Source organism: Delphinapterus leucas, chromosome 14 (genome assembly GCF_059928025.1).
Source record: "Delphinapterus leucas isolate spDelLeu-1000000601 "Yukka" chromosome 14, BTC_Dleu_Yukka2, whole genome shotgun sequence".
NCBI classification, from domain to species: Eukaryota; Metazoa; Chordata; class Mammalia; order Artiodactyla; family Monodontidae; genus Delphinapterus; species Delphinapterus leucas.
The window spans coordinates 56,993,190-57,015,634 of NC_143142.1; the positions used below are offsets into that span (position 1 = coordinate 56,993,190).

Sequence of the window (22,445 nt, forward strand, 5' to 3'; positions counted from 1 at the left end):
CTTGTATGGTTTGTTAACTTAAAAGAAAATTATACACATATGTTTATGTTGACTTTCTTTCCTTAGCTTTATGTTTTTGTTGACTTTATTTCCATAGCTGGAATGAATGGCTAAAACTGCCTGTGAAATACCCTGACCTGCCCAGGAATGCGCAAGTGGCCCTCACTATATGGGATGTGTATGGACCAGGAAAGGCAGTGCCTGTGGGAGGAACAACAGTTTCACTGTTTGGAAAATACGGGTAAGCGTTTTCTTTTCCTATGGAAATGTTGTTGCTTTCTGGCCCTTTTCTTTCTTGACCTTAATAGTTTATGCCCAGTCTGGTTCTCTGTGCTAGGAAGTGAAACCTATTGGATACATGTTGGATACATATGATTCTGTAGTACTTGAGGCTGAAGTTGACACATATTTCCTTCAGGAGATGCAGATAGATTAATTAAAAAACACAGTTTGTATTTCTCTACTGTTAATGATTGGTAATGCGATTTCTATTAGGAAATAGTCATTGGAAACTAGAACCTTATTTTTAGGAAAAAAAGGCTATTTGTCATATACTGCAACTGCTTTTTTATAGGGTTTTTCTGCTTTGTCATAATAGTGACAAAAAGGACAATAAACAGGGTTTAAAAAGTACTAAAGCACTAATTTGCTGTAATGGTAATGATTATAATAGGAAAGTTAATTTTGTTTTTAAAAATTTACAGATAATAGAAGTTAATTGTAAAACAAAAACAAAGACATGATAGTCCTTTAGGGTGTTTTTTCTCTATCCCTTTTCTCCTGAGCAGAGAGATCACTCTTCATCTTAAGAAAATTGTTGACATTCTATTCTTTCTATGTTTATTAATTGGAATTTTTCTCTAAAAAACTTGGTCTTTCATCATATATTGAGTTACGTTGGTATACAGTTCATATAGGAAAGGCAGATTAATGTTTACTTTTTTTCCCCTTTATCAATTTTAAGAATGAATTGGTTGGTGCCTTGGTAACCTTGAAAGTGACGATTGATGGTTTTTTGGTTTTTTGTTCTTAAGTTTCATCATGAACTTTTAAACAGTTTTGAAATGTTTCAATCCATTGTTCTTTTTATTCTTTATAATTCTTAAAAATTCCAATTTTTGGTCAGTAGGAGCCCCTTCAAGTTGATCCCATGTTCTTTTGACAGTATAGCACACCAGTAGTCACTGGTAGCTTCTTTACTTTCTGGAGACAAGCTATTCCAGGCTCATTGGGAAGTTTCCTGTCCCAGACCTGGACTCTCTGAAAGAAGTCCTAGTTCCTTTAGGTATCAAATGGTAGAGACCATAATCTAGGTATTATCAAACTTCTTAATTTTTGCCCATTTTAAAATTGAAAAATGTTATCTCCTAAATTAATTTTCACATCATTAAATATGAGTGAAGATGATCGTATTGTGATATTTCCCTTTACATTTGTGTTTATGTTTCTGTGAATTGCTTTTTCATATCCTTTGCCCATTTTTTAAATTGAGGTATAATTCACATACCGTAAAATTCTTTGTCTTTTTTTTTGAGTTGTCATTTTTCTTATTAATTTGTAAGGGGTCTTTGTAGATTAGTGAAATTAGCCCTTTGTGTGTTACATGTTACACATATTGTTTTTCCTGTTTGACATTTTCTTTTGAATTATTATATATTTGTTTGTTGCTTATTTACTTGCAGCTCATGAATCTTAAATTATGATGTTGAATTTATCAGTTTTTTATAAACCAGTGGTGGTTAGGAAGGCAGGTAGAACTAGATTGTTTGGGTTTAAAACCTGGCTCTTTTGCTTATTATCTGTGTACCCTTGGGCAAGTTATTTAATCTCTTTATGCCTCAGTTTCCTTATCTGTAAAATGAGATATTAGTATTTACCTCACAGAGTAGTTGATGATGATAAATTACTAAAGACATGTAATGAGCTTAATAAGTGCTCAGTAAATATTAGCTGTCATTATTTCTGAACTATTCTTGTTAGTTTTGAATACTATTAATTATAAAATGTTTTAATATTAGAGACGGATAATCTTCCTCATTCGTAGTCCTTTCAGAATTTCTCTGGATAGTCTCTATATTTTATCAGATAAATATTAATATTATTTCCTCAGTTAAAAAAAAGCTCATTCTTATTTTGTTGGGAAACTGTATTGAATTATATATGTGAATTACAGAGAGAATTGATATCCTTATAATATTGAATTTTTCTGTTCAGGATAGGATGTCTCAGAAAAGCTTCAACTCATGAATAAAATGTAGATGTAATTTAATTGAGAATAGCTTGATTGCTTAGTAATGTGTAGGTATTTTACTTTAATGTATCTATTAAAGAAACATTTATTATTGAAATCCACGCAGGAACAATAATTTAGACATAGTCTGAGACATCGTGGCCTCCAGTTTTAAATATGTTTTTTGATAAAATGGCAGGTTATAGTAGAATGGACATATTACAGAATCAGTATGTTTCTTTTCTAGAATGTTTGTACCTTTTTACTTTCTCTACCAGGGTGGAATTTGCTTGCCATATAGAAAAAAAATGCACAACAGTTTATTACTCTTACTGTAGTCTTAGTGGTTAAATCTTCTTGAGAAACAGCCAGATAGACCTCTTGGTTTTTCTTCCTGGCCTCTTCATTAGTGGTTTACCTTCTGAAATAACAGCGGGAGTTTCCCTCATGAAAACACCTCTTTTAACACTCATGTATCGATACATTTTCATTGACCTTAGGATGTAGTTTCAGGAGACAATCTGACTAGACTATAGGTGTGAGACAATAGAAATTTCCATAGAAGTACAGTGAAATGACCTGCCTACAGCCAAATCAATTCTCAGATTGACATTTGTGACACGGTTTTACTTGGCCTTTGACAAGTTTTTATAAAGTATGTGAAATCAGTAGTAATCATTGTGTGTACGTGTGTGTATAATAACTCATGTTAGATCACCTACTGTTCCCTCTAGGCTGATGTTTATAGTGACCTGCACCTCAGAAAAAGGAAATCTGAGAAGCCCTATGAAATTAAAATAACTCCTTTTTCTCTCTGTGTCCTGGGGCCTTCCCTTGAAGGCTAACTGGGGTGCAGTGGAGACAAGCCGAGGCATTCCCTCGCAGGATATTGGACTTCCTGTGCACCTTTGGATTGTGGAAGCATATGATATTCAGGATGTTCCAGGTGCTATAGCAGAGTGCAGACATCCACTTGTACTGCCGGGTCACAGCTGCTTCTCTGCATGGTGTTGCTGACATTCATGGTGAGAAAGTACCATGAGTCTTCTGTGTGATCTCAGGAGGAAGCCTGTGCAAATTTTTTTCCACCTACCATTAAAAATCATGTCATGTGCCACCACAGTTCTCATGACTTAGGGAAATGCTGCTTTAGACCTTCATTTCCTCAGATGTTTCTTAGGCAATGAAATAACACCAGTTGTACCGCACCTTGTTCCTTAAATAGTCCTGGTATGGACTTATTAGCTATTTAAAAGTGGTCCTCAAAGTGTGTAATACCTGTGTTATAGTATCGGGAGTCCTGTGACTACCAACTCTTGCTGTTTGCTAATACCTGTTTTGTATTCTTGAGTCAGTGTGAAGCAGTGCTTCTTGGAGAATAGTGTAGTTAATCGAAAGACAGATGTGTTAGGATATGGCTGGAGTAACTAATTGTCCTCATTTTGAAAGTCTAGCTTGTGAGATTCCTAAGTAGCTAAAGAATTGATTGATCATTAGGTTGAATTGGCAAAGGATCATACGCAAGCTGTATATTTCTCTTGCAGATGTTTTTTCCAAATGTGAATTCTGAAGTCAGGCCAGTTGTTTCTGTAGTGGTTTGGCACTGGGAGCTGGAGCATCTACAGCAGCTGTTGCTGGGGCCTCTGCTTGTGTCTGAGGGAGATCCTGCTGTACCGTTTTCTTTCTTGCCTGTTTGGCTTAATTTCCCAAATGGACTTGATGCTCTGAGCATCTTCTGGCTTGCCACCTGGAGGCTGTGTAACTCTCTGTAAAGGTTCCATTAGTGTCAAAAGAAAGTAATATGTTCACTTGATCATTTGAATCACTTGGCATCACCCCTACCTTCCATGTCCCCTTATCCTTAAATCTCTTCTCCAGATCCATCCCAAGGCACCTAAATTATTTAGTAAACTGGCTTCCTGCCAAATGTACTTATTTTTGATTTAGTTAAGTTCAGCCAAACTATTCACTTGGGGGCAAGGAAGTGGAGAGAAGGAAGGGAAGCTTTCTGCTGTTTCTGAAGGTATATTTAAGGATATTCATGGAAAGTGGTATTATGACCTTACTGTACCCAGTTTCTTAGAGACTAAGGTCTGCTTTATGTTGAATGTCTCTCAGTTGAAACGGAAAGAAAATGAACTTTATAAAGGCTTTTTAAATAATACCACTTTTTTTTTTGATCTTTAACATGATAGATAAATATTGGGTGTATTGAGTCTTCACAACCAGTCAGTACATTTTGTGTTGGGCCTATAAAGTAAGCTTTTGCAGATATGGTTGCTGGATATTACCTGTTTATTGCCAAACTTAGACCTTAACATATTTGGTCCTTAATCTTATACTGCACATCAGCTTGTAGCTGTCCTTTATAGTTTCCAATCTAAATGTTTATGGCATCATTACTTACATACATTACATAATATTCAGTGAAAATTCTCTTTATTACCTCAGGAAAATCTGCTAAGAAATTTTCCATTGGTCAGATCATGATAATAATGGTTTAAAAATTAATGTGAACCTTTTACAGTTAAGTACAGTGGTTTTAAAGATGGGAAAAGTGCATCACTATATCCATCGTGTACCTAATTAAAAAATTATTTAATATGGGAGTCTTTGGACTTGCCTACTCACCTGCACACACTTCTAGTCTTATTCTTTTCATTGCGATTGACAGCTTGGCCTTTCAGCTTTGGGAGGATGCTGTTTCAATAGACTTTATATTGTTTGAAAGGCCTTGTTAACACTTAAAAAAAGAAAACACACTAACAGAAGACTATCTCTAACCCTCTTCAAAGAAACAAAACTCAGAAACTTGACAGCGTATCTAAAAAGCATATTTGTCTAGAGCTTCTTTTATGAGTTTGTTCAGCTTTTACTGTGGGTCTTCATGGTAGCTTTTTGAAAGAAGCAGAAGCAGAAGCATGACAATCAGAGGTCATGTAGTCTTTTACTTTAAAGCAGGATCATCCAGCTCAGGCTGAATTTCAACAATATGTTAAATTTTTGATTTGTAGACATGGGTATTTTTTCTTACTGAATCCACTACTGTACTCCCTTTTAGACATCTTTCTTATGGAAAAGAAGATGGGAGAAAAATAAGCCTGTACCCAGTGAAAAGGAAAATAATAGCTAACATTTATCGAATACTTATTACGTGGTAGACACTATTCTAAGTACTTTTTACTTGTACTGGTTTATTTAATTTTTCTAACAACTCTGTGAGATACAGTTCCTCTTTATAATCTCATTTTATAGATGAGGAAACAGGCACAGAGAAGTTAAGTAACTTACCCAAAGTCTTGTAGGTAATAGATGGTACAGCTGGGATCCAAACCTCAGCAGTTCAACTCCGCTGTCTACTATGCTGAATTGTCACTTAAAGTAGAAAGTTATATAATTATTTTAATTTGTTTTCAGTCATTGTAAATGTGACATTCTTTCACTGGGTAGAAATTTGGTTTCTGTTTCTAAGATCTCCACTGACGTGATGAAGTGCATGTGGTCCATTACTGATGCTTCTCTGTTTCCAGTTTACCTTTAGAATCTCTGTAATAGTTCTAACTGCTTGGAGGAGAAAAGAATGGCACGTGAAAAACAGTGTTACATGGATTTTAGTTGCTTGGTTAATTGCTTTACAGCCCACTGGAGGCTTAAAGCTTGGCAAGAGAGACATGTATTTCCTTGGTAGAATTCTCTCTGTTTACGAATCTGAAATTTCCCATAATGAACTACATTAATTTAATTCTGTCCTGAACATTCTCTTTTTGCCTAGCATGTTTCGCCAAGGGATGCATGACTTGAAAGTCTGGCCTAACGTGGAAGCAGATGGATCAGAACCCACAAAAACTCCTGGCAGAACAAGCAGTACTCTCTCAGAAGATCAGATGAGCCGCCTTGCCAAGGTAAAAAAGAAGCTATTGGAACAGGTGGAAGGCTCTGAACGATGTCTGTTGTAGTATAAATTGACATTATGAATTCTGTCAGATTACTTTTTAATTTAAATTTAATCTTTTAATAATAGTTTTATTGAAATATAATTCACATACCATAAAGTTCACCCTTGGAAAGTGTACACTTTAATGGTTTTTTAGTGAATTCACAAAGTTGTACGATCATCACCACTATTTACTTTTAGACCATTTTTATCAAAAATATAACCATGTACCCATTAGCAGTCATTCCCCATTCCCTCCTTCCTCCAGCCCCTGTCAACCACTCATCCACTTTTTATCTCTGTAGATATTCCAATTCTGGACATTTCACCTAAAGAGAATCATAATACGTGCCCTTTTGTGTCTGTAATTCCAACAGATTTGAAAATGTAGAGCTTTTGGTGATACCTTCAAGATGACCACCTACTTTTTTGGTAACATCATCTTAAAGATGCAAGTGTTATTACATGCTAGAGATTCTTATATTGTTTGAAACTGAAAATTTCTTATATTAGCCCGTCTAAATTACCCTCACTCCACCCCACCTCTCTTTTTGTAAATTGACTGAGTTATTACCTCTTTTTTTCCAAATTGTGTTAATGAAGTGTTTTTGTTTAATGTTTGTATTTCTAAGTTCAATTCTATTCTCAAATCACAACAGTGTAACTTATGTTGTGAATATCTGTTCAAAAAGTACTGTGTTAGATACTGTTTAAAGATGCTTTTACAATACTTTCTTTTAATTTTTACATGTAATTTTCCTTTGTGATCTTATTAGTTACGGATGACTCTGTTACGTCTGGAGAAAGTTTTAATACCAAGCACTTTACAACATTTTTGTTTTAGATTCCATATATATATGTGTTAGCGTACAGTATTTGTTTTTCTCTTTCTGACTTACTTCACTCTGTATGACAGACTCTAAGTCCATCCACTTCACTACAAATAACTCAATTTTGTTTCCTTTTATGGCTGAGTAATATTCCATTGTATATATGTGTCACCTCTTCTTTATCCATTCATCTGTCAGTGGACACTTAGGGTGCTCCCTTGTCCTGGCTATTGTAAATAGTGTTTTAATGACCGTTGTGGAACATGACTCTTTTTGAATTACGGTTTTCTCAGGGTATATGCTCAGTAGTGGGATTGCTGGGTCATCTGGTAGTTCTGTTTTTAGTTTTCTAAGGAACCTCCATACTATTCTCCATAGTGGCTGTATCAGTTTACATTCCCACCAACAGTGCAAGAGGGTTCCCTTTTCTCCACACTCTCTTCGGCATTTATTGTTTATAGATTTTTTTTTTTTTTTGCGGTACGCAGGCTCTCACTGTTGTGGCCTCTCCCGTTGCGGGGCACAGGCTCCGGACGCACAGGCTCAGTGGCCATGGCTCATGGGCCCAGCTGCTCCGCGGCATGTGGGATCTTCCCGTACCGGGGCATGAACCCGTGTCCCCTGCATAGGCAGGCAGACTCTCAACCACTGTGCCACCAGGGAAGCCCCTGTTTCTAGATTTTTTGATGATGGCCATTCTGACTGGTGTGAGGTGATACCTCATTATAGTTTTGATTGCATTTCTCTGATGATTAGTGATGATGAGCATCCTTTCATGTGTTTGTTGGCAGTCTGTATAATCTTCTTTGGAGAAATGTCTATTTAGGTCTTCTGACCATTTTTGGATTGGGTTGTTTGTTTTTTGGATATTGAGCTGCATGAGCTGCTTGTAAGGTTTGGAGATTAATCCTTTGTCACTTGCTTCATTTGCTAATATTTTCTCCCATTCATAGTGTTGTCTTTTCGTCTTGGTTATGGTTTCCTTTGCTGTGCAAAAGCTTTGAAGTTTCATTAGGTCCCATTTGTTTATTTTTATTTCTATTTCTTTAGGAGGTGGGTCAAAAAGGATTTTGCTTTGATTTATGTCATAGAGTGTTCTGCCTATGTTTTCCTCAAAGAGTTTTATAGTGTCTGGTCTTACATTTAGGTCTTTAATCCATTTTGAGTTTATTTTTGTGTACGGTGTTAGGGAGTGTTCTAATTTCATTCTTTTAGATGTAGCTGTCATTTTCCCGGCACCACTTATTGAAGAGGCTGTCTTTTCTCCATTGTATTTTTTTGCCTCCTTTATCAAAAATAAGGTGACCATATGTGTGTGGGTTTGTCTCTGGACTTTCTATCCTGTTCTATTGATCTATATTTCTGTTTTTCTGCCACTACAATACTGTCTTGATTACTGTAGCTTCGTAGTATAGTCTGAAGTCACGGAGCCTGATTCCTCCAGCTCCGTTTTTCTTTCTCAAGATTGTTTGGGCTGTTCAGGGTCTTTTGTTTTTCAACAAAAATTGTGAAATTTTTTGTTCTAGTTCTATGAAAAATGCCATTGGCAGTTTGATAGGTATTGCATTGAATCTGTAGATTGCTTTGGGTAATATAGTCATTTTCACAATGTTGATTCTTCCAATCCAAGAACATGTTATACCTCTCCATCTGTTTGTATCACCTTTAATTTCTTTCATCAGTGTCTTATAGTTTTCTGCATACAGGTCTTTTGTCTCCTTAGGTAAGTTTATTCGTAGTTATTTTATTCTTTTTGTTGAAATAGTAAATGGGACTGTTTCCTTAATTTCGCTTTCAGATTTTTCATCATTAGTGTGTAGGAATACAAGAGATTTCTGTGCATTAATTTTGTATCCTGCTACTTTACCAAATTCAGTGATTAGCTCTAGTAGTTTTCTGGTAGCATCTTTAGGATTCTCTATGTATAGTATCATGTCATCTGCAAACAGTGGCAGCTTTACTTCTTCTTTTCCGATTTGCATTCCTTTTTCTAATCTGATTGCTGTGGCTAAAACTTCTAAAACTATGTTGAATAAGAGTGGTGAGAGTGGGCAACCTTGTCTTGTTCAGGATTTTAGTGGAAATGGTTTCAGTTTTTCACCATTGAGAAGGATGTTGGCTGTGGGTTTGTCATATATGGCCTTTATTATGTTGAGGTAAGTTCCCTCTGTGCCTGCTTTCTGGAGAGTTTTTATCAAAAATGGGTGTTGAATTTAGTTGAAAGGTTTTTCTGCGTCTATTGAGATTATCATATGGTTTTTATCCTTCAGGTTGTTAATGTGGTGTATCACATTGATTTGCGTGTATTGAAGAATCCTTGCATTCCTGGGATAAACCCCACTTGATCATGGTGTATAATCCCTTTAATGTGCCTTTGGATTCTGTTTACTCGTATTTTATTGAAGATTTTTGCATCTGTGGTCATCAGTGGTATTGGTCTGTACTTTTCTTTTTTTGTAATATCTTTGTCTGGTGTTGGTATCAGGGTGATGGTGGCTACCTAGAATGAGTTTGAGAGTGTTCCTCCCTCTGCTATATTTTGGAAGAGTTTGAGAAGGATAGGTGTTGGTTCTTCTCTAAATGTTTGATAGAATTCGCCTGTGAAGCCATCTGGTCTTTGGCCTTTGTTTGTTGGAAAATTTTTAATCACAGTTTCAATTTCAGTGCTTGTGTTTGGTCTGTTTATATTTTCTCTTTCTTCCTGGTTCAGTCTCAGAAGTTTGTGCGTTTCTAAGAATTTGTCCGTTTCTTCCAGGTTGTCCATTTTATTGGCATATAGTTACTTGTAGTAATCTCCCTTGATCCTTTGTGTTTCTGCAGTGTCAGTTGTTACTTCTCTTTTTCATTTCTAATTCTGTTGATCTGAGTCTTCTCCTTTTATTCTTGATGGGTCTGTCTAATGGTTAATCAATCTTGTTTATCTTCTCCAAGAACCAGCTTTTAGTTTTATTCATATTTTTTATAGTTTTCTTCATTTCTTTTTCATTTATTTCTGATCTGATCTTTATGATTTCTTTCCTCCTGCTAACTTTGGGGTGTTTTGTTCTTCTTTGTCTAATAGCTTTAGTTGTAAGATTAGGTTGTTTGAGGTTTTTCTTGCTTCTTGAGGTAGGATTGTAATGCTATAAACTTCCTTCTTAAAACTGCTTTTGCTGCATCCCGTAGGTTTTGGGCCATCATGTTTTCAGTCATTTGTTTCTAGGTAGTTTTTGATTTCCTCAGTTATCTCTTGATTATTTAGTAGCATATTGTTTAGCCTCCATGTGTTTGTATTTTTACAGTTTTATTCCTGTAATTGATATCTAGTCTCATAGCATTGTGTTTGGAAAAGATACTTGATATAATTTCAATTTTCTTAAATTTACCAAGGCTTGATTTGTGACCGAAGATATGATCTATCCTGGAGAAGTTTCCATGAGCACTGAGAAGAAAGAGTATTCTGTTGTTTTTGGATGGAATGTCCTATAAATGTCAATTAAGTCCATCTTGTTTAATGTATAATTTAAAGCTTGTGTTTCCTTATTTATTTTCATTTTGGATGATCTGTCCATTCGTGAAAGTTGGGTGTTAAATTCCCCTACTATGATTGTGTTACTGTCAATTTCCCCTTTTATGGCTGTTAGCATTTGCCTTATGTATTGAGGTGCTCCTATGTTGGGTGCATAAATATTTACAATTGTTGCATCTTTGTCTTGGCTGGACCCCTTGATCATTATGTAGTGTCCTTCTTTGTCTCTTGTGCTCGTCTTTATTTTAAAGTCTATTTTGTCTGATATGAGAATTGTTACTCCAGCTTTCTTTTGATTTTCATTTGCATGGAATATCTTTTTTGATCCCCTCACTTTCAGTCTGTATGTGTCCCTTGGTCTGAAGTGGGTCTCTTGTAGACAGCATATGTATGGGTCATGTTTTTGTATCCATTCAGCCAGTCTGTGTCTTTTGGTTGGAGCATTTAATCCATTTACATTTAAGGTAATTGTCAATATGTATGTTCCTATTACCATGTTTTAAATTGTTTTGGGTTTGTTATTGTAGGTCTTTTCCTTCTGTTGTGTTTCCTGCCTAGAGAAGTTCCTATAGCATTTGTTGTAAAGCTGGTTTGGTGGTGCTGAATTCACTTAGCTTTTGCTTGTCTGTGAATGTTTTAATGTCTCCATCGAATCTGAATGAGATCCTTGCTTGGTTGTAGGTTTTTTCATTTCGTCACTTTAAATATGTCCTGCCACTCGCTCTGGCTTACAGAGTTTCTGCTGAAAGATCAGCTCTTAACTTTATGGGGATTCCCTTGTATGTTTTTGTTGTTTTTTCCTTGCTGCCTTTAATTTTTTCTTTGTATTTAATTTTTGATAGTTTGATTAATATGTGTCTTGGCATGTTTCTCCTTGGATTTATCCTTTATGGAACTCTCTGTACTTCCTAGACTTGATTGACTATTTCCTTTCCCATATTAGGGAATTTTTCCACTATAATCTCTTCAAATATTTTCTCAGTCTCTTTTTTTTCCTCTTTTTCTTCTGGGACCCCTATATTTCGAATATTTCTGCATTTAATGTTGTCCCAGAGGTCTCTGAGACTGTCCTCAATTCTTTTCAATCTTTCTTCTTTATTCTGCTCTGCAGTAGTTATTTCTACTGTTTTACCTTCTAGGTCACTTATCTGTTCTTCTGCCTCAGTTATTCTGTTGATTCCTTCTAGAGAATTTTAAATTTAGTTTATTGTGTTGTTCATTATTGTTTGTTTGCTCTTTAGTTCTTCTAGTTCCTTGTTAAAACTTTCTTGTTTGTTCTGCATTGTATTTCCAAGATTTTGGATCATCTTTACTATCATTACTCTGAATTCTTTTTCAGGTAGACTGCCTATTTCCTCTTCATTTATTTGGTCTGATGTATTTTTACCTTACTCCTTCATCTGCTGTGTGTTTCTCTGTCTTCTCAGTTTGCTTAACTTACTGTGTTTGTGGTCTTCTTTCGCAGGCTGCAGGTTCTTAGTTCCCATCGTTTTTAGTGTCTGCCCCCAGTGGCTAAGGTTGATTCAGTGGATTGTGTATGCTTCCTGATGGAGGGGACTGGTACCTGTCTTCTGGTGGATGAGGCTGGATCTTGTCTTTCTGGCTGGCAGGACCGTGTCTGGTGGTGTGTTTTGTGGTGCCTGTGACCTTACTGTATTTTTAGGCAGCCTCTCTCCTGATGGGTGGGGTTGTGTTCCTGTCTTGCTAGTTGTTTGGCATAGGCTGTCCAGCACTGTAGCTTTCTGGTCATTGAGTGGAGCTGGGTCTTATCGTTGAGATGGAGATCTCTGGGAGAGCTTTCGCTGTTTGACATTACGTGGAGCCGGGAAGTCTGTGGTGGACCAGTGTCCTGAACTCGGCTCTCCCGCTCAGAGGCACAGGTCTAACACCCGGCCGGAGCACCAAGACCCTGTCAGCCACATGGTTTAGAAGAAAAGGGAGAAAAAAAAAGAAAGAAAGAAAAATTAAAATAAAGTTATTAAAATAAAACTAATTAATTATTAAAAATAAAAAAATTAAAAGTAATTAAAAAAAAGAAAAAAAACAGTCAGAAATAACCTTAGGACAAATGGTAAAAGCAAAGTTATACAGACAAAAATCACACAAAGAAGCATACACATTCACACTCACAAAAAGAGAAAAGGAAAAAAATATATATCTATATATTGAAATAGAAACAGGAAGTGAGCAACCAAATCAATAAACAAATCTACCAATGATAATAAACTCTAAATACTAAAACCAGAAACAAATTAGATGCAGAAAGCAAACCTCAAGTCTACAGTTGCTCCCAAAGTATGCCGCCTCAATTTTGGGATGATTCAGTCTCTTTAGGTATTCCAGAGATGCAGGGTACATCAAAGTGATTGTGTAGATTTAATCCACTGCTCCTGAGGCTGCTGGGAGAAATTTCCCTTTCTTTTCTTTGTTCGCACAGCTCCTGGGGTTCAGCTTTGGATTTGGCCCTGCCTCTGCGTGTAGGTCACCTGAGGGCATCTGTTCTTCACTCAGACAGGACGGGGTTAAAGGAGCAGCTGATTAGGGGGCTCTGTCTCACTCAGGCCTGGGGGGAGGGAGGAGTACGGAATGCGGGGCTAGCCTGCAGCGGCAGAGGCAGGCGTGACTTTGCAACAGCCTGAGATGTGCCATGTATTCTTCCATGGAAGTTGTCCCTGGATCACGGGACCCTGGCAGTGGCGCCCTGCACAGGCTCCTGGGAGTGCAGGTGTGGATAGTGACCTGTGCTTGCACACAGTATTGTTGGTGGCTGCAGCAGCAGCCTTAGCATCTCATTCCCGTCTCTGTTGTCTACGCTGATAGCTGCGGCTGGCGCCCATCTCGAGCTCGTTTAGTCAGTGCTCTCAATCCCCTATCCTCGTGCACCCTGAAACAGTGGTCTCTTGCCTCTTTGGCAGTTCCAGACTTTTTCCCGGACTCCCTCCCGTCCTGCTGTGGCGCACTAGCCCCCTTCAGGCTGTGTTCACGCAGCCAACCCCAGCCCTCTCCCTGGGATCTGACCTCGGAAGCTGGAGCCTCAGCTCCCAGCCCCCAACCGTCCAGGCAGGTGAGCAGACAAGCCTCTCAGGCTGGTGAATGCTGGTCGACACTGATCCTCTGTGCGGGAATCTCTCTGCTTTGCTCTCTGCACCCCTGTTGCTGCGCTCTCCTCTGTGGCTCCGAAGCTTCCCCCCCCGCCACCCCCATCTCCGCCAGTGAAGGGGCTTCCTAGTATGTGGAAACTTTTCCTCCTTCACAGCTCCCTCCCAGAGGTGCAGGTCCCGTCCCTATCTTTTCTCTCTGTTTTTTCTTTTGCCCTACCCAGGTACGTGGGGAGTTTCTTGCCTTTTGGGAAGTCTGAGGTCTTTTTCCAGCATTCAGTAGGTGTTCTGTAGGAGATGTTCCACATGTAGGTGTATTTCTGATGTATTTGTGGGGAGGAAGATGATGTCCACATCTTACTCCTCTGCCATCTTGAAGGTCTCCAAGAATGAATGTTATAATTCATATAATAATGAAATTCTGAATTTGAGGGGGAATGGTCAGAGTCAAGAAATATAAAGCTATATAGTTGTGCAGTTCATCCACCTAGGTTCTCTTATATTAAACAAATTATATAGGCTTCTATTCACATGTTCCTAATTTTTTCCCATTTATTTATTTAAAAATTTTTTTCTGCGGCACGTGGGCCTCTCACTGTCACGGCGTCTCCCATCATGGAGCACAGGCTCCGGATGCGCAGGCCCAGCGGCCATGGCCCACAGGCCCAGCCGCCCCGCGGCATGCGGGATCCTCCCAGACCGGGGCATGAACCCGCGTCCTCTGCATCGGCAGGCAGACTTCCAACCACTGCGCCACCAGGAAAGCCCTCTCATTTAGTTTTGATGCAGATTTCAGAAATAATTTTGTAACAACTGATTGACATTTTTCAAACAGCAGTAAATGCAGCATTGGAATTTGAAATGGACTTTTTAATGTAGCACAATGTTACAGTATACATTTCTCATTTTTATCTTTTGAATTTTATAGTAGGAGAAAAAGGTGTGACTTGATAATGATCAGCTTTTTTTAATGGTTGCAACTATAACTCCTTAAAGAGTTGTTTGGGTTCATATTTATTCTTTTGATTATCTTTGTACATTTGCAGCTCTCAAAATGATGAGTAAGCATATGCAGAGCTAAATGAGGTATTGGAAAGAAGCCTTCTTAACAGTTTTGTTAATGGGTAGCAATCATCAAGTCTAAATTCTTTATATTGGAGAGGATGAGAAGTAAGATCCTACTTTTTCAAGAGATATGTATTAAAATTTATACTGACTATTACCGAGGGTGGCTAATAGTTTTTAAGTGAGTATTTATGCATTTGTTTCTAAATCTTTAAAATGGGGATAGAAATTAATGAGAATAAGTCTTTCTTATGCAAATTGGAGATGAGGTCCTTTCAAAGTTCTTTTTCCCTAATAGAATTCTATTTCTTACTTCTGAGTGGAGTGGAGCCTTCGGAGGTTGCTGTGCTGTGACAGCTTGCATTAGTGTTTAACTCATGTTCCCCAGAGACTAAATGGAAACCATTAAAGCCAATAATTACTCTTCTTAAGGGGAAAAAGGCATCATGTTTGTAGCATTTTTGAAGGAACTGCTCTCCCTTTGAAGGAAGCTTTTTTTAATTTTTTGGCACTTGGGCTAATATATTTTATTCTTTTCTGTACAGCAGTTGGTCATGCTGTTTGAAGTTTCAGAACTGTTATATCCCTGCTGCTATTGACGTTGAATGTGTTTTATAAATGATGCTTTGGTTTGATGAAATTGGAAGCTTGGGCATTTGGAAGCACTTTTCAGTGGGAAGAGCATTGTAGTATGAGGCAGAGATTTGGCCATCCTACCAGCTCTGGGAAAATAATTTCTAAGCCTGTAAAATCAGAAGTTTAGAATGGATGATATTTGAGGTCCCATGTAGCTATTCACGTTCTGTGATTCTAAAAGTACTGCAATAGTAAATAATTGGGATTTTTTATTTACCTGGATTTTATAGTTACCACCTTAATAGAGAAACAACATGCAGTCATCAGTTGGCAGTTGTGGAATCGTTGTTCATACCGTTCCTTTTCATCTGTAATGCATAAGCCTAGAGTAAAGCATTGTTCAGGACCTGCCTAATGTGAATGATCTGGCTGTGCTCTTAGATTTTGTTTTTGTTGTTTTTCTTTTTTGGTTAGTGCCTGCTTCTTAAATTTTTCAGACTGGCTTCCTTTGTATTTCCCTTGCCTTATACCAGAAAAAGTATACTTTGATATTTGTTGTGGTCTTAACTTCTAAACTTACCAGAGAGAGTATACTTTGATACTTGGTATACTCTGAATTTAAAATTATACTTTGGTATTTGTTTGTTCCTTAAAATTATGCCACAGTAGCTCTCTCCCTCCTTTTCTCCTCCTCTCATTTTTCTGGTTCCACATTAAAAAGTTTGTTGAGTTAGATTGTCGTTCTCTTCCTCAAAACATTTCGAAATTGTCTTTGGTACAGTATTACAATATTTTGAAATTGTTTTTGGTTCTTTAAAAACCTGGAAAAACATGTCTATGCTATTGTTTCCATTTTCATATAAAAGGAACAGATATTTCATTTTCTCACACTGTCATTTTAAGAAAAGAAATGAGTATTCAAATAGATGAGGTTTAAGTGGTTAGAACTGAATGGTTTCTTTCTTGTTGTACTTTGATTTTTCCAGTGAATTTACTCTGTTTCTAATTGTTGAGAAAGGTGGCTTAAGAGTAAAAACGTGTATATTAATCTTAATAACAGCAGAGCATAGTTACCATGCATCGTACCCATGAGCCAAAATAAATAGCACAGTGATGATTTTCAAACTGCAATTTAAGGGAGTTTATTCAGTTAAAGAACTGCTTTAGTCCTGGCTGCCTGGGGATAATAGGACAAGAGGGCTGTGAAATGAAGATGAGCTGTTTAAATGGCCTATAAAGAGACAATGTTAGATAATTATTAAGCAAAGAACCTCAAACTCAAGCTGTACTAAATATTCTTATTCTGACTTATTGATAGAACTGAAAGTTAAATTATAAGTGCAGTATGAATAATGGAATTTTAAAAGACTGATTTCTAGGTTTAACATTTCTTAAAAAGTCAAATCCTTTCAGAATAGTTTTAGTGGAATTAACCTCTAATGATTTTACATCATTTTGTGGACATGCCTAGTTTTCCTTTGAGGAAGAATTGAGTGTGAGAAAAGGAAACAAAACTGAATAGTCTTGGGACTTCCCTGGTGGTGCAGTGGTTAAGAATCCACCTGCTAATGCAGGGAACATGGGTTCGAGCCCTGGTCCTGGAAGATCCTACATGCTGCGGAGCATCTAAGCCCATGCGCCACAACTACCGAGCCTGTGCTCTGGAGTCCACGAGCGACAACTACTGAAGCCTGCGTGTCTAGAGCCTGTGCTCCGCAGAAAGAGAAGCCACTGCAATGAGAAGCCCGCTCACTGCAACGAAGAGTAGCCCTCGCTCATCACAACTAGAGAAAGCCTGCGGAAGCAATGAAGACCCAACACAGCCAAAAATAAAAAAACTGAATAGTCTTTCGTTTAGTTCTTATTTTTTATGACTTGCATTTCTTAGACTTAGTAGGGAACAGGAAGAAAATTAATATATTGAAATATACTCTTTCCCCCATCTTCCTCGTTATCTTCTCTTTCCCATCTCTAAATTTCCCTAATTAATTTTTTACTAACATAGTAACTTTCTGTTTGAATTGATTTGTGAAAATAATCAAAGCCCATACCTCTTGGGCATTTATTACTCTTTGATTGTCCATGACTGGCCTTTTAATGATTGTGGGCCTTAATTGAGCAAATTTGCCCATTGTTCCCATCTGCTCCATTTTTCAGCTTGTCGTATTGTAAGAGTTTTATGACTAGGGTACATATCCACCTGGGGTTTTGGATGTGACTACCAAGCTTTAGTGTTTGATTTATATTTGAATCCATGTCTTTAGACATGAAAGGTTAGTGCAAAAGCATGCTTCTCCACTCTCTTCTTTTCATTTTAGCAGCTCTGCTTGATGTCTTTGGAATGTGCTTTAGTTTCTGTCAGTTTGATTAAGAGGAGGCAAAGAGAAAGCAATGACTATTTGAAAAATGCGTTGTGGTCTGTGTGACGCAGATGGGGTGGAGAATGTTAGGTAGAGTATATAGGTGAGCATTGCTACAGGGAAGTTGTGGTAAGATGTGGTGATGTTTCAGGCTGACCCTCAGAGTGCCTACATGGGGTCATTCTGGGTCCAGGATCCAGACTCAGGCTTATAACAATAGGAACTGGATTTTTTTTAGTTCATCCAGGAAAAATTAGTATCTTGAGAATAGGTTCATGCCAATCAATTCAAGGGGTTAGTTTTAATCTGGAGCTGTACTAAGATAATAGCCACAATTCACATGTGGCAATTTAAGTTAATCAAAATTAAATTTAATTTAAAATTCACTTGCTGCGTTACCATAATCACATTTCAAGTGCTGAATAGCCACATGTGGCTAGCAGCTACCTAGTAGACAGTGCAGGTGTGGAGTAGTTCTATTGAGCAGCCCTGGTCTAGAGTACCAATTTACTAATTTGTAATGGGTGAGTAACCATATTACCTTTCTGGTAGCCATAATACTTGTGTCTGCTATCCAGGACACCATTTTTTAAGGCAGTTTGGAAATTAAATTAGTCTTCAGGAGTTATTAATTTCTTAGTGAGCCATGAAGGAGCCTGAAGGAGCTACAAAGTTTTGTGAGATATTTCTCTCAGTATGGGGAAATCTTAAAAGGACTCTTCCTCTTTCTCTCATGACATTGTCTTTCTAGTTGCAGGATTACTTGAATATGCTGGCTACACTGTATGTTTTGAATAAACATTGACAAATAATCATGATCACAAAATAATCCTTTACAATTGAGATTAATATAACAAGAAGTTTTCTGGTTACATACTTCTGTGAAATGGGATTGAGGCTATTTATTTTAAATTATTTTATTGTACTGTTTGACCTGCCGAGATATTTGCCCTTGAAAGACAGTATTTTACATTGAATGCACTGCATTGAATGGGTACTTGTTTTGAGGTATTAATTTAGAGGAGCTCACTGAGATTTTTATTCTAAGCATGTGGGAAAGTCCTCTATATCCACCATCATCACTTGCTATGTTGAAGACACACTTCTAAATGCTGGAGATTTAAGAATTATGTTACTAGGTTGAAGCTGTCATTATTACTAGTGCCATTATAAGGAATAATAATAATAACTATAATAATCTCCTTACATGTATAAAGTGCTTTAATAGCTCTAAAACCCTTTACATGGATCAAGAACTAAAAATGGAGATGTGATTAAAATCATGGCTTTGGAGACCATTTTTCATTCAGATTCCAGTTGTGTTCTCTTGTTTACATGTGATCTCAGATTAGCTACTTAACATTTACTAAGCCGTGAATTCCTCATCTTTAAAGAGGAATAAGGGTTATATCTACTTTTCGGAGTTACTGTGAAGACTAAATATAAATGAGATAAAATATTTAGTTTTTAACATATTGTGGGACAATACTGAGCACTAATAAATGTTAGCTGTTGTTACTTGATCTTATTTGCTTTCATTTAATTCTAACAAGTTTAATGATTAGACTTGTAATACACAGTATGTTTTTTTTCTCCCTTTTATTTATGTATTTATTTAACATCTTTATTGGAGTATAATTGCTTTACAATGGTGTGTTAGTTTCTGCTTTATAACAAAGTGAATCAGCTATATATATACATATACATATATCCCCATATCTCTTCCCTCTTGCGTCTCCCTCCCTTCCTCCCTCCCTATCCCACTCTTCTAGGTGGTCACAAAACACCGAGCTGATCTCCCTGTGCTATGTGGCTGCTTCCCACTAGCTATCTGTTTTACATTTGGTAGTGTATATATGTACGTGCCACTCTCTCACTTTGTCCCAGCTTACCCTTCTGCCTCCCCGTGTCCTCAAGTACATTCTCTAGTAGGTCTGCGCCTTTATTCCTTTCCTGCCCCTAGGTTCTTCACGACAATTTTTTCTTCTTTCAGATTCCATATATATGTGTTAGCATATGATATTTGTTTTTCTCTTTCTGAATTACTTCACTCTGTATGACAGACTCTAGGTCCATCCACCTCACTATAAATAACTCAATTTCGTTTTATTTTATGGCTGAGTAATATTCCATTGTATATATGTGCCACATCTTCTTTATCCATTCATCTGTTGATGGACACTTAAGTTGCTTCCATGTCCTGGCTATTGTAAAAAGAGCTGCAATGAACACTGTGGTGCATGACTCTTTTTGAATTATGGTTTTCTCAGGGTATATGCCCAGTAGTGGGATTGCTGGGTCATATGGCAGCTCTATTTTTAGTTTTTTTTTTAAACTTGCTTTTTAATTAATTAATTAATTTATTTATTTTTGGCTGTGTTGGGTCTTCGTTTCTGTGTGAGGGCTTTCTCTAGTTGCGGCAAGTGGGGGCCACTCTTCATTGTGGTGTGTGGGCCTCTCACTATCACAGCCTCTCTTGTTGTGGAGCACAGGCTCCAGACGCGCAGGCTCAGTAGTTGTGGCTCACGGGCCTAGTTGCTCCGCGGCATGTGGCATCTTCCCAGACGAGGGCTCTAACCCGTGTCCCCTGCATTGGCAGGCAGATTCTCAACCACTGCGTCACTAGGGAAGCCCATATTTTTAGTTTTTTAAGGAACCTCCATACTGTTCTCCCTAGTGGCTGTATCAATCTACACTCCCACCAACAGTGCAAGAGGGTTCCCTTTTCTCCACACCCTCTCCAGCATTTACAGTTTGTAGATTTTTTGATGATGGCCATTCTGACCTGTGTGAGGTGATATCTCATTGTAGTTTTGATTTGCATTTCTCTAATGATTAATGGTGTTGAGCATTCTTTCATGTGTATGTTGGCAATCTGTATATCTTCTTTGGAGAAATATCTATTTAGGTCTTCTGCCCATTTTTGGATTGGGTTGTTTGTTTTTTTGATATGGAGCTGCATGAGCCGCTTGTAAAATTTTGAAGATTAATCCTTTGTCAGTTGCTTCATTCGCAAATATTTTCTCCCATTCAGAGGGTTGTCTTTGTCTTGTTTATGCTTTCTTTTGGTGTGCAAAATCTTTGAAGTTTCATTAGGTCCCATTTGTTTATTTTTGTTTTTATTTCCATTTCTTTAGGAGGTGGGTCAAAAAGGATTTTGTTTTGATTTATGTCATAGAGTGTTCTGCCTATGTTTTCCTCTAAGAGTTTTAAAGTGTCTGGCCTTACATTTAGGTCTTTAATCCATTTTGAGTCTATTTTTGTGTATGGTGTTAGGGAGTGTTCTAATTTCATTCTTTTACATGTACCTGTCCAGTTTTCCCAGCACCACTTATTGAAGAGGCTGTGTTTTCTCCATTGTATATTTTTGGCTCCTTTATCGAAAATAAGGTGACCATATGTGTGTGGTTTTATCTCTGGGCTTTCTATCCTGTTCTGTTTATCTATTTGTCTGTGTTTGTGCCAGTACCATACTGTCTTGATTACTGTAGCTTTGTAGTATAGTCTGAAGTCAGGGAGCCTGATTCCTCCAGCTCCGTTTTTCTTTCTCAAGATTGCTTTGATTATTCGGGGTCTTTTGTGTTTCCATACAAATTGGGAAATTTTTTGTTCTAGTTCTGTGAAAAATGCCAATGGTAGTTTGATAGGGATTGCATCGAATCTGTAGATTGCTTTGGGTAGTATAGTCATTTTCACACTGTTGATTCTTCCAATCTGAGAACACAGTATATCTCTCCATCTGTTTGTATCATCTTTAATTTCTTGCATCAGTGTCTTATAGTTTTCTGCATACAGGTCTTTTGTCTCCTTAGGTAGGTTTATTCCTAGGTATTTTATTCTTTTTGTTGCAGTGGTAAATGAGAGTGTTTCCTTAATTTCACTCGCAGATTTTTCATCATTATTGTATAGGGTTGCAAGAGAATTCTTTGCATTAATTTTGTATCCTGCTACTTTACCAAATTTGATTAGCTCTAGTAGTTTTCTTGTACCCTCTTTAGGATTCTCTGTGTTTAGTATCATGTCATCTGCAAACAGTGACAGCTTTACTTCTTATTTTCTGATTTGGATTCCTTTCATTTCTTTTTCTTCTCTGATTGCCGTGGCTAGGACTTCCAAAACGATGTTGAATAATAGTGGTGAGAGTGGGCAACTGTGTCTTCTTTGTGATCTTAGTGCAGATGGTTTCAGTTTTTCACCATTGAGGACAGTGTTGGCTATGGGTTTGTCATATATGGCCTTTATTATGTTGAGGTAAGTTCTCTCTATGTCTACTTTTTGGAGAGTTTTTATCATAAATGAGTGTTGAATTTTGTCAAAACCTTTTTCTTCTTCTGTTAAGATGATCGTATGGTTTTTATTATTCAATTTGTTAATATGGTGTATCACATTGGTTGATTTGTGTATGTTGAAGAATGCTTGCATTCCTGGGATAAACCCTACTTGGTCATGGTGTATGATCCTTTTACTGTGCTGTTGGATTCTGTTTGCTACTATTTTGTTGAGGATTTTTGCATCTGTGTTCATCAGTGATCATGGCCTGTAGTTTTCTTTCTTTGTGACATCTTTGTCTGGTTTTGGTATCAGGATGATGGTGACCTCATAGAATGAGTTTGGGAGTTTTCCTCCCTCTGCTATATTTTGGAAGGGTTTGAGAAGGATAAGTGTTAGCTCTTCTCTAAATGTTTAATAGAATTCACCTGTGAAGCCATCTGGTCCTGGGCCTTTGTTTGTTGGAAGATTTTTAATCACAGTTTCAATTTCAGTGCCTGTTATTGGTCTGTTTATATTTTCTCTTTCTTCCTGGTTCAGTCTCGGAAGGTTGTGCTTTTCTAAGAATTTGTCCA

The 22,445-nt window shown here is 37.4% G+C and overlaps 1 protein-coding gene across 4 annotated transcripts in view; it reads left to right on the top strand.

The window, feature by feature from the left end:
- Positions 1-22,445, top strand: part of PIK3C3 (phosphatidylinositol 3-kinase catalytic subunit type 3) — a 154,698-nt gene that overhangs the window by 8,414 nt on the left and 123,839 nt on the right. For 3 of the 4 annotated variants that reach the window (XR_016387628.1, XM_022562649.3, XM_022562648.2), the window contains exons 3-4: positions 98-241; positions 6,003-6,132. Coding sequence is in view for 2 of the 4 variants with exons in the window: in XM_022562649.3 (XP_022418357.2) it covers positions 98-241; positions 6,003-6,132 (274 nt within the window). In the remaining 2 variants the exon portion in view is untranslated. Of the gene's footprint in view, positions 1-97; positions 242-6,002; positions 6,133-6,554; positions 6,597-22,445 lie in introns of those variants that run through there. The other variant, XM_089895096.1, reaches the window with a different exon arrangement.